This window comes from Perna viridis, chromosome 6 (assembly GCF_037379345.1).
Source record: "Perna viridis isolate PV_CMFRI_1.1 ecotype Kerala chromosome 6, ASM3737934v1, whole genome shotgun sequence".
Classification (NCBI taxonomy): domain Eukaryota; kingdom Metazoa; phylum Mollusca; class Bivalvia; order Mytilida; family Mytilidae; genus Perna; species Perna viridis.
Window position 1 is genome coordinate 43568469 of NC_142450.1, and position 16815 is coordinate 43585283.

General features: G+C 34.0%; 1 protein-coding gene across 7 annotated transcripts in view; it reads right to left on the reverse strand.

Moving 5' to 3' along the window:
• LOC148615146 (intermembrane lipid transfer protein VPS13D-like) overlaps positions 1–16815 on the reverse strand; it is a 64393-nt gene that overhangs the window by 34566 nt on the left and 13012 nt on the right. For all 7 annotated transcript variants that reach the window (XM_088589774.1, XM_088589770.1, XM_088589773.1 and 4 more), the window contains exons 16-36: positions 16470–16672; positions 15772–15893; positions 15497–15588; positions 13999–14167; positions 13442–13550; positions 13026–13157; positions 12315–12405; positions 11961–12103; positions 9678–9778; positions 9344–9509; positions 9008–9180; positions 8448–8621; positions 7972–8120; positions 7435–7579; positions 5512–7171; positions 5107–5248; positions 4307–4466; positions 3563–3821; positions 3083–3263; positions 1569–2354; positions 982–1221 (exon numbers count right to left, since the gene is read on the reverse strand). In XM_088589774.1, coding sequence (XP_088445900.1) covers positions 982–1221; positions 1569–2354; positions 3083–3263; positions 3563–3821; positions 4307–4466; positions 5107–5248; positions 5512–7171; positions 7435–7579; positions 7972–8120; positions 8448–8621; positions 9008–9180; positions 9344–9509; positions 9678–9778; positions 11961–12103; positions 12315–12405; positions 13026–13157; positions 13442–13550; positions 13999–14167; positions 15497–15588; positions 15772–15893; positions 16470–16672 — 5397 coding nt within the window. The remainder of the gene's footprint in view (positions 1–981; positions 1222–1568; positions 2355–3082; positions 3264–3562; positions 3822–4306; positions 4467–5106; positions 5249–5511; positions 7172–7434; positions 7580–7971; positions 8121–8447; positions 8622–9007; positions 9181–9343; positions 9510–9677; positions 9779–11960; positions 12104–12314; positions 12406–13025; positions 13158–13441; positions 13551–13998; positions 14168–15496; positions 15589–15771; positions 15894–16469; positions 16673–16815) is intronic.

Consider the following 16815-nt stretch of genomic DNA (forward strand, 5'->3'; position numbering starts at 1 on the left):
ATTATTGTATGTGAAAGTGCCTTAAATGGCCAGTCACCCACTCGCCAAATGCAACCAGTTTTGTATTAGGGTGACTAAAAGTTCCAAAAAGTTGCTGGCCCAAAAAAATTTGTTCAGGTGACCGCTCCCTCATGCTAGAAAAAAAAATCATTGACTTTTTAAAAAGACAAGGAGGCAGAGATACAAACAAATCCTCAAAATTCTGAAGATGGGGTAAATAGGGTTATGTGCAAGGAAGGGCTCATAGAAGAATGAACAAAACCTTTGTGGTGTTCTTATTTCTAGGATGTGTTTAGTGAGAATAATAAATTGGTTCATGTTCTTATTTGTTCCCTATATTAATGCAATTTGCCTTTGCTTGAATTGTCTGTAATTTGAATGATTATTTCTTAGTTTATTTTCCCCACATTCAACCCATACAAATCACATTTTGTTTTGGGCCAGCACCATGCAATTTGGGCCAGTGGCTCAGAATTTTCACTGGCCCTCATTTCAGGCACTGATGTGAGTGAAATGAAGAAGCATTGAAAAAAAGTATTTTTTTATTTCAAAAAAGTATGCAAAATTGTTTCATCAATAAATAAAACAGATTCTAAGTAATTTGTTTGCCTTGAAAATTAGTTTTTGATAGGCCTGCCTATTTTTAGTCTGTTTCCTGCAGGCCTGTTTTTTTTTTTATTTCACTGTGCCTTAACAGCTCATATTTAAATTTTTATTGATGCTATCTTCAGTTTTGAGTTGGGTTCACTTTAGCATATGCATCTTTTGTTCTTGCATTAACATGTATGTAGCAACTCATACAGAAATGCATTATAACTTACATGTATGTAGCAACACATACAGAAATGCATTATAACTTACATGTATGTAGCAACCCATACAGAAATGCATTATAACTTACATGTATGTGGCAACCCATACAGAAATGCATTATAACTTACATGTATGTGGCAACACATACAGAAATGCATTATAACTTACATGAATTTTAGGGTCCATTAAGTTGGACATAAGAGGTTTCTGGAATTCTGGAAGTTTCTCTCCAAGATTGTGGTCCAATATTCCCCTAATCAGTTTAAACTGGTTAATATCAATTGTAATATGTATAGAAGATAATTCTCCATTAATTCTGAACTCAGGCACAGCATGGCTGATGTCATTCTCTAGGTTTCGCTCTATCTGTAACTCTAACTTACATTTCTCTTTCAATGAATTTCCACCCTAAATTAATAAAATAGACTTATGTAATATCCAATGCACAGTTAAGAAATATTCACACAATGAGAACCATACATTCTGTAGACAATGAAAAACACTTCTATTCATTTTTTCTTAACGTAATAAAATAAACACAAACAATCATTATGCTCATTATTCAAGGTCAGTTTACTGTCCACACCAACATTTCAACCTTATTCATTTTTGTATGTATCTGTGAAGTAATAAACTATTCTGCAAAATGCATGAAGGGGTATTTTTATTTACTGATGCATACAAAGGGAGATAATTAATTTGAAGAGTTTAATCAAAAGGATAAGAAATTTTAAATATAATTGAAAACCACAAACCTGTCTCCTCATGACACAATCAGTAAACACTAAATCTTTCTCACTGGCCTGATCAGAATCCTTGTTATATTCATACTTATCAACTCTTTCCGCTGAATACAAATCCATATCAGATAGAATCACAGACATTACATCTAATAGACAAATATAGTCAGGTCCCTCAGAGGATACAGATCCATCAGAGTTCACTTTTAGAAAGTTATCAACTGGACCTCTCTTGCCAGGAAAATTCAAATCACGAGAAGATGTTTCACTGTCAGTTTTGCGAGCATTTCGTTTAACAAACTCAGATGACCCGGAAGAACTTGAATCTAACAGGAAGTTAGGATCCACACTACTGCCAGTAGGAGATTTAAGTATGGTAGGGTCATTAATAAACAAATCTCCATTATCAAAATCATCATCATCTCCAAATCTACAGTCTTTTTCCAAACTTCCATATATACTTGATGTCATTGGGTCATCACTGGCAGAAGTTGGAGGCAGTAAATCATTATAAATGCTTTCTGTCATCAAACACCCAATTGATGCCTCAGAATTTTTAGACAGGAGAGAATCTGAAGATTCAGTCCTAGGTACACCTGCACTTTCTGGAACAACAGGTCTATACACGGCTGATAGTGTCCCTTTATCACCATCATGCTTGAACACATTTTTAACTGTCAGATTACCTAAATCTACAATAAGGACATCATTGGATTTCGAACTATGTGGAATTACAATGATTGGTGAGTTGGCCTCTATATCAAGTGAAATTCTCGAACTCCTAGAAGCTTTGTCAGCAACCTGAAAAAATATCAGTTTTACTACTACTTATAGAAGTCACATCATTTTGTTTTAATCACTAAGTACAAAAAATTAACAACAAAATGGAAGAGTAAAACTTAATGCTTCCAGTATCTATGGTTGTCATTATTTAACTTATCATATAGTATTTACTCAAATATAATAAGCAATGTACTCTTCATATTTTACCAAAATGGCAGGCAATAACATTCTTTACAAATCCTGTAAACTCTTACTGTTTCACCTGCTAAGGTAGCCCTAATCCTACCATCACATATCCTTTTTACTCTAATGAGGCAGCTTTTGATCTCCTGAAGATATTCTGTAAACACCTACCTTTTTTCCTGCTGAGGCATCCTCCCTATCACATCCTGTAAACACCTACCTTTTTTCCTGCTGAGGCATCCTCCCTATCACATCCTGTAAACACCTACCTTTTTTCCCGCTGAGGCATCCTCCCTATCACATCCTGTAAACACCTACCTTTTTTCCTGCTGAGGCATCCTCTCTATGACATCCTGTAAACACCTACCCTTTTTCCTGCTGAGGCATCCTCTCTATGACATCCTGTAAACACCTACCTTTTTGCCCGCTGAGGCATCCTCCCTATGACATCCTGTAAACACCTACCTTTTTGCCCGCTGAGGCATCCTCCCTATGACATCCTGTAAACACCTACCTTTTTGCCCCCTGAGGCATCCTCCCTATGACATCCTGTAAACACCTACCTTTTTGCCCGCTGAGGCAGCTCTCATTCTTCCTAAGACATCCTGCAGCTGTAGGAAGTGTTGTAAGAATGCTACAAACTCTAACTGGAACCTGTTAGTGTGTACATATCTTACTGATGCCATCTTCAAGTTCACCTTAATGTCATATTCTCTCTGCAATCCTGGGTCAGGTAAACCATATCTACAAATAAAGGATTCCATATATTATGCTTCAGTATGTGTTATTGATTTATCACCTGGACTATTTCATGCTTTAATAAGTTTGAATCAAATTTTCTCAGGAATTTGAATTCATCACCCAAATTGTCTACTTCTCATATGCATTGGGAAAACAATGAACAGTAACTTAAACTGAAATTCTACTGTCTAAAGAAAAAGAACCCTATAAACAGTAAAAAGTGGTTTGGACAAATAAGCCAATTTAACCATATTTATAACTGTATAAATTGATGTATCTAAGCATTAAAACATAATACTCACTTGAATATATCAAATACTAAAGCCTGTTTCCCAACGGTTATGAACCTCTCCCTGAACAGATCGCCATGCGGTGACTGGTCAGTCAGTGATATACTCCCTAACTGCCCAGTTACTTTTAGATTGCCATCACGAGTTTCTATGTGGGCTGAAAACTTAGACATCTGGGCTCTTGACAACTCATATTCAGGCTTGTTGAGTCGTAGAGAAAAACTCTTCACTTTAAGGTTCACCACTGAGTTGACGCTTGGTTCTTCAGATTCTGACAAGAACAAAATTAATAAAACAATTTCCTATGATTATCATTATTCATACAATGAGAAAGAATTAAGACATGCAGCTGATACAAAAACTATTTAGACAAAAAGTTGATATCAATAAAAAAAGAGATACTGTACAGATTTAAATTTTTACAGTGTACTAATTTTCACTAGTTTCCAAGTAGACAGATGAGCCTGGAAATTGGTACTAGCAAAATTGTTGTAAAACACTATGAACTGTTAACTTTATTAAAACAGCCAAAATTGATACTGGCTATTATGTTCAGTTGACAGGAAATTAGCAACCATGAAAATAATTATATTTACAGTAAGCTCAACTATCTTGTTCATTCATACCTAAACATGTACTATTTTCAAACTATGTTTCATTTACACATTTCTGAGGTAGGGTTTGCCACTATAATACACTATACATAGTGTAGATTTAATCTAATGAAACTAACTTAATAATATTAAGTAGGCATACTTGGTAAATCTTTCTCCATCACAGAAGAGTTTTCACTGGACAGAGAATCTTCATCATGTATTTTTGCCCCTAACCCAAGGAAGTCTAACAGGACGACCCATGTCTGTTGGTTTACATTAGCATCCAGGCTGTTAAAATCTACATCTATAAATCTGTTGGTCTGAAATGTACAAGAATGACTATATGGGATACTAATACTGTTACATTTTTAATCTTGTTTTTCCTAAGATAGATATTCAATGTAAGTATAAAACTGGTAAAAAGAATCATTAGAATTGATCATTGTTTAAGATTTTTTTATCTAAATGAGAACATGCAGTGGTGGATCCAGAGGGGGTGCTATGGGTTGGCACCCTGGTGGATCGAGAGGGGGTGCTATGGGTTGGCACTCTTCTTTTCATTTGAAAATTTGTCATTTTCATGTGTTAAATTGACAAAGAGTAATCAAGGGAACCAAGATTCAAGCAGAAATCAAAAGAATGTAAGACCAGACAAAAAATGGCTAATAATGCTTAGCACCCCCTTTTTTTCTGTGGAACCCTGGCTGGCACCCCTCCTTTTCAGAATGGATCCTCCACTGACATTGCATATCATAATAAAGAATTATCCAGCAATGGTGACATAAAACTTTAAGCAGGCCATTGTCTGATTCCATTACTTTTAGACTTTTGACCAAATAATTCCAGCATGAATCTACTCAAAGAAGAATTTTAATGTAACAACAATGGACTGAATACTTGAGAATTCAATGTTTAAAATGTACACAAAGAAAGATGAATAAAACACTTATATTAACCAACCTTATTATACTTCTTCACATATTCAGGAGAAAATTTGTCTATCAGAACAACTTTGATATTAACCAGATCTTCTTCTTTAGGATTGTCATCAGAATCTCTCCTCGGATACTTTCTTGTGGGAGGTGGGGTGCTTGGGCCTTTCCTATAATGGCAAAGTAAAGGAATCAAAATGATTTTTGTTACCATGTCAATGTGCTCAACACTGATATAAAGAGCCAACCAGTTCTACATAAAGGTTTCTTCTATCTGTCAAGGGGCACTTGTTGTTTAATTCTATTCTACATTTAAAAATGGCCCTAAAATACATAAATGTACTCTTTTTGATATATTCCAAATTCATCACTTTGACCATGACTAAATTTCTGATAATTATTTTGAATCAACAATAAGTTCAAGAGTACTCACTTTTCAGTCTTGCCATTCCGAGGTCTATTCCCAATAGGTTTTCTGAACGGCTGTTCCCATGGCAACTCAAATTCTGGATGAGAGAAATCTTTGTGGAAACTTGAAGGTAATGAGTGTGGCATTACAGGAATGGGAGCTACAATACAACTATCTGGACATGACTGAGATAAGAATAGTTTAGGTTCAGGTGGCCTTTCCTCCTTACACTGACGGGAAATCATCAGGTACCGATGCTCTGAATCTTCTTTTTCTAACAAGTCCTCCATAACCAATGATTTTAATTGAACTTCAATTTCCGTGGAGTATGAATTTTCCTTTTTCATGTCCAAAACAAAATCCTGTAAATTCAGATTGACTAGTCCCTTATACCCTTTATCAAACTCTCCTTTCATTTCCACATTTATAGTGGGTACTTTAAAATTAACTTTAATCACAGTCTCTTCCTTTTTCTTTTCTTCTGGAATCTTAAATTCAACTTTTTTGGGTGTTTTATCTAAAAGTTCTTCCACATTGCTATCATTGCCCAACTTCTGACTCTGCTCAGTGGTTTTAGTAAGTTTTCCATGAACATTCTCATTGTATGTCAGATTGTCTGTAGTTTGTAAAACTTGTTCATACACTGACTTGCATAATTCAATATTTAAAGGGGTGGCAATGCAAGCTGAAACATCAATGGTACAAGAAGGACTAGCTGATCCTGTTTCACTAGTCAATAATTCTTCCATGTCACTTAAGTTTATAACTAATGGTTCCGGCTGAATATGTTCCAAGAGAATCTCTACAGTAGTGTTATGTACAATAGGTAGACCAAAGTCACTATTTCTATAAATAGAAGTATCAAACATATTCCCTGGAATCGAGGATGGATGTTGTTCCATGTGTTTATCAATATTAAGAGAATATAGGTTCATATCTTTTGCTTCAATGAATATTCGAACAGAACAGTTTGATTTTTGAGACTCCTCCAAATCTTGACTTAATGAATCAAAGTTTTTGACGGAGATGTGACCTAAATGGGCAACAAGAACATCGGGACTATCTGAAGTCCTAGGAATCACAATAACTGGAGTATCTAACTGAGCATTTAAAAGTATATGTGAACCTCCCCGACATTCTGTCATTTCATCATTGCTATTAATAGAAAGATTTGACCTTGTAAATTCAAGTCCTGTTGTGCTACCAAACATAGACAAATCAGCTTTCTTTGTCATGATGCCTTTAGCCATTTCAGAAGCTGCAGATTTGATTGAATCTCCAACACGCTTCATAAAATCAGTAAATTCTGACACACATTGGGTGACTTCATTCAAAAGTCTAGGTGAATGTATATAACACATTGAAGCCATCTGCAGAGACACATTAGTCAGTTTTGGTGTTGAGTTATCTGACATACGACTGGTATCAATTGAAAAGTCCTGAAGAGTTGAAGAAGGTTGAACACCTCTCATAAAGTTAAACTGCAAAGCCTTTGTCCCATGTTCAGAGACAAACAATGACTCATGTGCTGTTTTGTACATAACACTATGGTGAAATGAGTCTTGATGAGCACCAAGAACTTCTTCACTACCGACACTAAATGTATGGAAATATTTCCCTGCATCAGGTGTAACATCCAGTAAATGGAACCCACCTATGGACCCAGATACATCTAATTCATTTGCTGAAATATGTGTAAGTCAAATTAAATACTCATTTCAAGCTTGGGGTTTAAGCTGTAAAATTCAAAAAAGCTTAAAAAAGTAAATTTGGTTCAAGTTTATTAGCAGTCCACTTACAATCACTCAAATTTTAAACTAAACAAGGGTCATTTCAATGTTTTAGTTATGTGAATATAGTGACTTTGCCTGTCAAAATGTGAACTTTAATGGGCAAGGTTTAGCATGGCCAATTATACCAAAATAACACATTGAAGTGACAACTTACCAACAGTTGCCTGCAGTTGTGCTGAGGACATAGTAAACGTAGCTACTTTTCTTGCCTGTTTCATTCCTCTGGAGTCTTCTAATCTCATTAGTAGAATATTCAGTCTCTGAAAATCAGCTGTTACTTCCAGTTTAGATGTGATTTCCTATATATATATTGACAACTGCGTGAATTAATCTATTGTTTCAAACTGGGTATGACTTCTTTGTATGAAAGCTTGTATTTCAGATAACTCGTACATTAACAGAGAACTTTTAATGTACTTTGCTAAGTTTAAAAAGTATAATTTACAAAGACATCTGGCCCTTCCAACTGCAATGCATATCCAATATTACTTTGTTTTCAATCAAAAGAGCATTGTGACATGATTAAGTACTCATAATGCCTAACAGTTCTCCAAATTTGACCATAATATCATAATAGCTGATGTTTCCATAGACTTAAGTTATAGGCAATAAAAACAATGTTGTCACTATTATTTGATATTAAGTCTGAACTAAGGCACCTAGCTTTAAAATACAAAATATAAAGTATTACCCTGTCTGCTTTCTGAGCAAATGTAGTGTTTAAAGAAAGCTGTGAAGCATTTTGTAAGGAACTTGATGAATTTTGTTGACTTTTATCTTCATCTTTAGGAGCAATCTGTTTCATAAAACTCAGAAGTTCCACCATAGTTTCCTGGTTTGCTGTAATAAGGAAGGGCAATTTAGCATCACAAGCAATGATTTAAATAACCCATTCAGTGGTGTAGGAGGTGTAACAGATGAGAAATGGATACCCCTCTACATAACTGAAGGAAGGAAAGAAGTATGAATGGACACCCCTATCACTATATATCCCCATCTTTGCAAGCCGGTTTATAATTAATGAAATACTGAACTGAATTTTACAATTGTCATAATATAAATACAGATTAAGATGACAATCTGGTTTTGTTGAGGAGATATTGCCAGTAGTATTATACATCACATAAACCATAGTCATTTAACTACACCAGTACATTTTGTACTAACCAACAATATCTAGGTTACTGAACTGTAAGTTAGCAATCTTCAGCTCACTATCATTGCCATTAGAGGGAGAATTTCTTTCTATGATCTCTAGATCCAACTTGATAATAGCTTCTGTATCTATAGGGTAAGATGAGGACCTGGATACTTCAATATGGCTTCTTGGTTCTGGAGTATCTAAAATGAAGATTACAACTTATAGTTGGTATATCCTAATTCCAATTACTAGATTGACTGTTATCCTATATACCTTTAAATTCTAAGGAGAAAAAATTGTGTAATAAGCATAGAAAATTTAACAAACTGTCTCCTGATGAGTATTTTTTTAAAATCCCTGCACTGATTTTTTAATTCAAAGACTTAATATCTCAGCCATAATTAATGTTAAATCTGTCTCTTAAGTACATTAGAACAGAATAGTTGGAGACCTTCTGAGATCTTTTAATATTTGTTTTTGTAAACACTTTTAAATCCAAGGTAGCAGATGAATGATAAGCGGAGTGATCAGTACTAAATCAGAAATTGAATTCAGGCCTGCAGAGGATATTGGTATCTTTTCTCACCTCCAGTGACAAAGACTTTGAAAGCTTTGCTAATGGCATCCTGTACTGTCTGTAGACTGGTGGTTGGGGTAGGAGAGGCCATTTCTGCTGGGGATCTCGGGGAGAGGGGAGAAGTGGGAGAAGTTGGTGAAGCAGGATCAGAACCCATAATACTACCACTTTTACTGTCCAGTCTGAAAAAAATACAATTTTATTTCAGATACTATATTTTTTTAAATAAAGTGTTCAATTAACAATACCATAAAATGTTACATTTCATGATAAAAAGTTGTTTCTATAGACCCCTTATTTCTGTAATTTATACAAAAACAAGTTACAGTAAAATTTTAACCATACCTGACACCTCTATGTGAGGCAATCAGTAGTTCAAAATCGTGTCCGTAAGTCTGTAAAGCATCAACAACCAATAGGCTGTGTACAGTCAGACCCACAGAGGTATCATATGGTCTCTTGGTCATGTTGGCTTTCACTTTGGTCACCTGCAGCTCAGCAATAGGTCTCCCTGAAAGGAAAAATAACAATGCTAGGCCAAATCCATACTATCATAATGTCATGATAAACAAAATTTATAAAAGTTTGTAAAGAAAATAGAATCAATCTAAGATTTGATTTAGAGCTTACTTGTCTTACTTCAAAAACTATATAAAAATAATAACCAATGAAATCCTACCTCTACTGTGGATTTCTAATGATACACTGTTGATTGAGAATTGGGCCACCATAAGTTTGGTGAACTCATCAAGGTCTCTCAGTTTGTCTCCAATCTTAAAACTGTAAGAGGAAAAATAGACAAGACAATGAATATTTAACTTTTTGAAAATTTAATTCAAACAGAAAATACTATGAGAAGACTCACAAAAAGAATTTTCACTGCTTTTCATGGATTTACATAGAGTTACACCATAAAGGAAAATACCACCTTTGCATTAAGTTAGGTTTTTTTACAAACAAGAGGCTCCCAGGAGCCTGAATCACTCACCTGGTTGAATTTTGCCTTTCATAGGCAATTAATTTAACAAGAAGTTGTCCAACAATTTTGACTCAAGAAGTCTTTGGTAGGTCTTATCATAAGATATTTTCAACAATTGAAAGTTTCTTTTAATCTATCACAGTTTTCAAGATACTGACTGAAAACTGTTAAAATGGTAATTTTTTCCCTTTCAAGGGCAATAACTCTTACAAGGAGTCATCTGACAACTTTTATCCCTGAAGACTTTTGTAGTCCTAATAATATGGATCATTTCAGCTATTGAAAGAATTTGGCTAAACCTATCGGTTCTGGAGATATATGCGAAAAACTACTGTCTGACCCCTACGTTCTATTTTTAGTAATGGCTGCCATGTTTTTTGACGTATCAAAAATCCTCACACCAATTCTATGCAGGATACACCAAGGAATATTTGTACCAAGTTTGGTTTCAACTGAACAAATAATGTCAGAAGAGAAGATTTTTGAAAGAAATAACATTAAAAATACCAAAAATTATTGAAAAAGGGCAATATCTCCAACATGACTCAACAGTTTAAAACCAAATTTTGACCAGAGATAGATCTCATCATGCTGAACACTTTTATCCGTGTCAGAATTTAGCATAACCTAACAGTTTAGGAGATATATGCAAAATCTGCTGTCTGACCTCTATATTCTATTTTTAGTAACGACGGCCATGTTTTTCAAAGAATCAAAAATCCCCACAACAGTTCTATGCACGATACCCCAAGGAATATTCAAACCAAGTTTGGTTTCAATTGGTCAAGTAGTGTCAGAGTAGAAGATTTTTAAAAGAAATAACATTAAAAATAGCAAAAATTCTTGAAAAAGGGTAGTAACTCCAACATGGCTTAACAGATTAAAACCAAAATTTGACCACAGATAGATTTCATCATGCTGAAAACTTTCATTCCGTCAGAATTTAGCTAAACCTAACGGTTTAGTAAATATATGTGAAAAACTACTGTCTGACCCCTATGTTCTATTTTTAGTAATGACAACCATGTTTTTCAACGAATCAAAAATGTCCACAACAGTTCTATGCAGGATACCCCAAGGAACATTTATACCAAGTTTGGTTCTAATTAGTCAAGTAGTTTCAGAGGAGAAAAGTTTTGTATAATTGTTAATGACAATGACCACAACGGATGACGACGATGGACGATGAAGACCAAAGACGACGACCACGACCACGACAGATGTATGCTTCTGTATGTTTTGGCACAGTCACATAAAATCCATATATAAAATCTTCATGAGTAGTTTAAGATTAGTTGTATTTTCAAGGTTGAAACATGTACATCCCTTACATTATGTAGGAGTATCTCCCTGGCAGACATCAGTCAATAATTATAATAATTCAAATAAAATTTCATCAAAGTCCATTGAACGGTTTTGGAGGACTTGCACTTACAAGGTTATGTTAACCTTGTAAGTAATCCTAATCGTCTGAATATAACTGAAATATTGCTGCTCGGACGTTAAACCCCAACAAACAAACAAAGAAGTCCTAAAGTAAAACCCTAACATTTGATTATTCCCTTCGGAGTCCTCTGACAATAATTATATTCCTTCATGTACATCTACATAAGATGGCTATAGGCCATGGTAGGACAAAAATGAAGTATATTTCGGGTAAGAAATCGAAGGGATAAATGATTTAGGCACAAGGGGAAGTAGTATTTTCTTAACTTCCATTTTAAGGGATGTTCCTGGACATTTTCAATTTTACACTTTTTCCAGGCCTTTTCCCTGCCAGGAGTACATCAAATAAAATTCCCAGGGTTTTTCTGTTTTCCAGGTAACGTGGGAACCCTGCACATCACCTTTTGGGGTGAGAATGAAACAGTAAAAAGAAATGCCTCCAACTCTTAATTTGTTTTTCTGAAAATTGGCCAAAAAAAACTTTGAATGGTATATTATCCCGAAATTATTCTAATACACATCAAATATAGAACTTACCCCTTGTCTTGGGTTAGTTTGGGTGAAGTTTTATCTTGTTCTATGGTATCATTGAATGACATAGAGCTGGATGAGGCTGATAAATCTGCAATCCCAGAAGAGGGTTGTAATATGACATCAATACAGTTTCTCAAAGCTGTAACCTATAAAATTGAAATTTATGTAATTAGTACATGGCAAATTGATACAAAAACAACTGAGGTTCTAGATATGTCTAAATGTCAACACTGCATATCTCGTGCAAAACCTCTCTATAAGTGTGTCAACATTGATCACACTACAAAATTTTAGTCTATATACATAAATATATAATCATAAAAAAGCCTTTTTAAAAGACTAAATAAAGTGACTTACTTTGTGTTCATTGACATGGATATTGAGAGAAGGTAAAGTGGCATTCATAGTAGTACTGGGATACTGTGGGTCTGTTGTATGTACCAACCTCCTGTAAAAGTAGACTTAAATTAGTGACAATAAATTCCATGGTGGACATTATTCTGTTGTGTTACCTACATATCATTTTGGGAGGGTGTACCTAGCTGTTTTGTGGGTGTTATAAGTGTCCTGCCCTTCTCTATCAAATAGATGCTGATATTTGCATGAAATGCCTTCCTATTTGGCTATTACAAGAATAATCCTGCATATTTTAAAAGCTACAGGAACACTTCTATAGTTCCTAAGGGCCCGTCTTATCCATAAGTTTTAGGAATTGTAGGCTCCAGAAACATGATTGCACACAAGTCAGACTGCAACCAAAATTGCTTACAATGCATGCCCCATCTATATAAAGCAACATACCAATATGAAATCAATCCATTCGGAGTCCAGATAATTGCAATGAAATTCAGATGGATGAAATGACAGATGGACATACAGATCAGGTGATTATGACACATCGTCCACGTTCTAAGTCATACAATACCTATGTCATAATTCACAACCATACTGCAATTTTCAGTACAAATTTCATGTTTTTGTAAACAAAACTGTACAATAAATAAACTTCTCTTTAAGTACATATTATTAACAGGGAAAACAAGTTGTCAACACAAGTTCATATCTTACTTTTCAAACTGCAAACTAATTGTAAATTTATCTATGACATGAAGATGGGATAATCCTCTGTTCCTTGCTAACTTCCAGTTGTCTTTAGCTCTACCAACCATCACTTGTAGATCTGACAGCTCCAGGGTATATCTGGAAGACAAACACTCGTATGATAAGATTTTCACATGTAATTTCTTTTTTCTTACAGTTAACATAACCGTATTAAATACATGCATATCTCCAGTCGTACAAAATTAACAGCTCTTTTTTTAGCTTCGTCAACAATGAGTTATCTAAAATCAGTTTATACTTTTATCAAAAATTCTCATGAAACTGATAAATAGAAAAAAAAATCAAGCACAATGATGAAGACAGACCTTTATTAAGGGTATTTATATCAATTAGTTCAAACAGGTATTTTACACTCTAAGTACCTATCGTATAACTTATCATAAATCTCTGTTTCACTAAGTTGTGTTAGGCTTGGTACTTCAGTAGGTTCTGCCTCACTGGGAGGGGTTGATAGAGGGGTTTGAAACTCATCTGGAATGAAACACATTGTTGAAAATATTACCATCAAAGGCACCCATCAAAATGGTTATATGCTGTAATTGATAAAAGTATTGAATGTCATATTTTGTGCAAATTAGAAACCTTTATAACAAATTCTAGAAATTCTTTTGCATTATGTTTATTCTACTTTTATGAGAAAAGGTCTTAATTGAAAATGATGTCCATGTGCAAAATATTCTCCCCAGATTTCCAATAGAAGGTCACTGCACATTTTTGAATGATTTGTTGAAGGATTCGAAGAAAAGCATATACAATGAACTATTCTAGACTTTCCCACATCATGATGAATAAAACAATATATTTTTTTGTGTTTACAAACATTACTTTATATTTAGCAGAGAGGACTGAATACAACAATTTGTTGGTTTACATACATATAGAATTGAAGTATCTGCAATAAAATAATTTTGCTCCCTACCTTCCTCGTCCCCTCCAGAATCCTGTCTCTGTTTGGAGTTTTTGTTGTACAGATGGAGATGACCTAGATCTAGGACAACCATCCTTCCATTACTCTCCACAAAATTCTCTGGTATCAGGATCTGTGGAGCTGATATGTCCAGATCTACCACCCACTTCTTCATTTTTATCTTGGGAGGAAAAGAATACATTGAAAATAAGAACTACTGTAAATTGAATTATTTCTGTGGATACTTATTTTCTCATTTAAGGAAATCAATTCAACTTCTCTGCTATTTTTTTCTACAACTTACATTCTGTCTGAACATGTCTTACACTACTGTATATACTTGAGTCTAAGTCAATCCCCCTATAAGTCGGACCCCCTTTTCAGTCCAAAATTTCTGGACCCTAGCCTTAATCTGCTTTTACGTCGGACTGATTCTGATAACTGCATCACTAAGATTCCTTAATTACAATGAGTATACCTATTTGTTTTGATAACTTCAATAAATGTTAAAATAAATAATTACAAGCCAGATTGGAGTTGTTTTATTGTTGTAAGTAATTAAATTCTTAACAAGCCATGTGAATTGTTTTAATACAACCATTTTTTCATTCATTCTAATTTTGGTACAACCAATTACCCAAATTAAAATCATTAATATAGGGAACAACAAAGAATAACACAGAAAGTTTATGAAACTATAACAATTCATTTTTGAAGATATTTCCGTAATTTAAGAGGTTTCATCTTAAGGAAAAAGGAATTCATAAAAAGTATTGTAATAACAAACTAAATATTGATTTTTGTCACAAATTAAAGTACATTATGTTTCTATTACACCTTTGAGTTTTCAGTTATGTAAGTGTACACAGGTAAAAATCAATATGCAAAAATATGAATAAAATCATAAAAGGCTAGTATTGTGTTAAAACAAAAAATATTCTTTTACTGAATCATATTTCAGCTGTAAAAGGCAGAAGATGAAGACAAGTCTTACTAAAACTGACATTTACAATTTAACATTGGGGTAAATGATGCTAATCTTGTCGTTCAATGTTGGTGTAATGCTCATGTCAATTATCAAGTTTTGACATTTTTAAGCTGAAACTTTAAGTTTATAAGCTAGAACTTGTCCATTCGTTGGAACCCTTCCCAGCAATTAAAAATTTAGTCCCAAAATTTGACTTATAGGCGTGTAAATAAGGTAATTGCAGCAATTTATTTTCATGATACGTTCTTGATCGCCATATTATCCAAAATGAATTGTTCATGAAAATAAATTGGTTTACATTATACATGGCATAAAGTTTGACTTTCATTATACCAAATTTTTTAAAAAATTAACCTTATCTCCATTTCCTTAAAAGTTCAAAAATTTATTTGTCTTTAAATTAAAATAATCCCTTTAAAATGTTAAAGAGCTTTTAATGGCCATATTTTTCTAATAACTACGTTCACTCAATAATTTTTCTAGCATTTTAATGACCGAGTTAGTTTTTTTTAAACAACTTACTGATTCATCTCCAGCTAAAATCTGATCAAGTGTGTTCTTCAATTCTGCTTTTGTTTGTTCTTTAAACACTTCATATCTACGTCTAGCATGTGCTACAAAAAGATCTTATATAATTACTACAATTCTAATATTATCTAAATCTATATTAACACACATTTTACATGTTTTTACTTATTAAGACCAAATTTTTCACATCTACTTGTAATCAAACAAAATTACTTCTTTCAAGATTATTTTTAACCAAAACTACAAGTTTTTACTACACTGTACTATACCTGTGAGCTCTAGCTTGGATACTCTAGCCATTTCTTTATTTCTACTGGAAAAGAATTCTCTGACTCGCCTGACTGTAGATGGGTTGTACACTAGATCCAAAGGTTTTGTGATGATGGAGAGCCTATACAATCAAAAAGTTAACATTAGTTTTAATGATATTCTAATCTATGTATTATACCACTAATGTTTTACAAAACAAGTTACTTCAAATATTATGATAAAAGTACATTTTTTTCACTACCATTCAACTTTTAAATTCATATTCAATTCATATGATAAATTTAACTTTAACATGAAATAAAAAGAACAAAACTGGACTGATTTTGACCTGTACGCAGCATCAGGACGGGTTGGAATCTGACTTAACTGAGTTCAGCTCAGGATTGGTTGAATTCTGACTCACTTGTACATGTATGTAACATCAGAAATGGATGGATTCTGACTTACTTGTACATGTATGTAGCATCAGAAATGGATGGATTCTGACTTACTTGTACATGTATGTACATCAGGAATGGATGGATTTTTACTTACTTTTACATGTGTGTAGCATCAGGACTGGAGAGATTCTGACTTACTTGTACATGTATGTACATCAGGAATGGATGGATTTTTACTTACTTGTACATGAATGTAGCAGCAATACTGGATGGATTCAGACAAACCTGGCATCAAGACTAGACAGATTCTGGCTTACCTGTATGCAGCATCAGGACTGGATGGGTTCTTTTCATACATCAATTCAAATAGTTTTTCTTCCTGTGCCATTCTGAAGAAGCTGTCTAATGATTTAGAGTGATGTGGGAAATCAGCCTTCGGTTCATTTTGTTCCCCAGATGATCTGGATCTCCTTGGTGAATCCATACTACTGAAGGAACCAGAAAAGGATAATGCCCTCTCCTGAAAAAAATTAAATTGTCAACAAGAGGCTGCCAGGAGCCTGAATCACATCAATTCAGCAATTGAAAGAATTTTGCTATACCTAACACTTTTGAAGATATATATATGCGAAAAACTACTGTCTGACCACTACGTTCTATTTT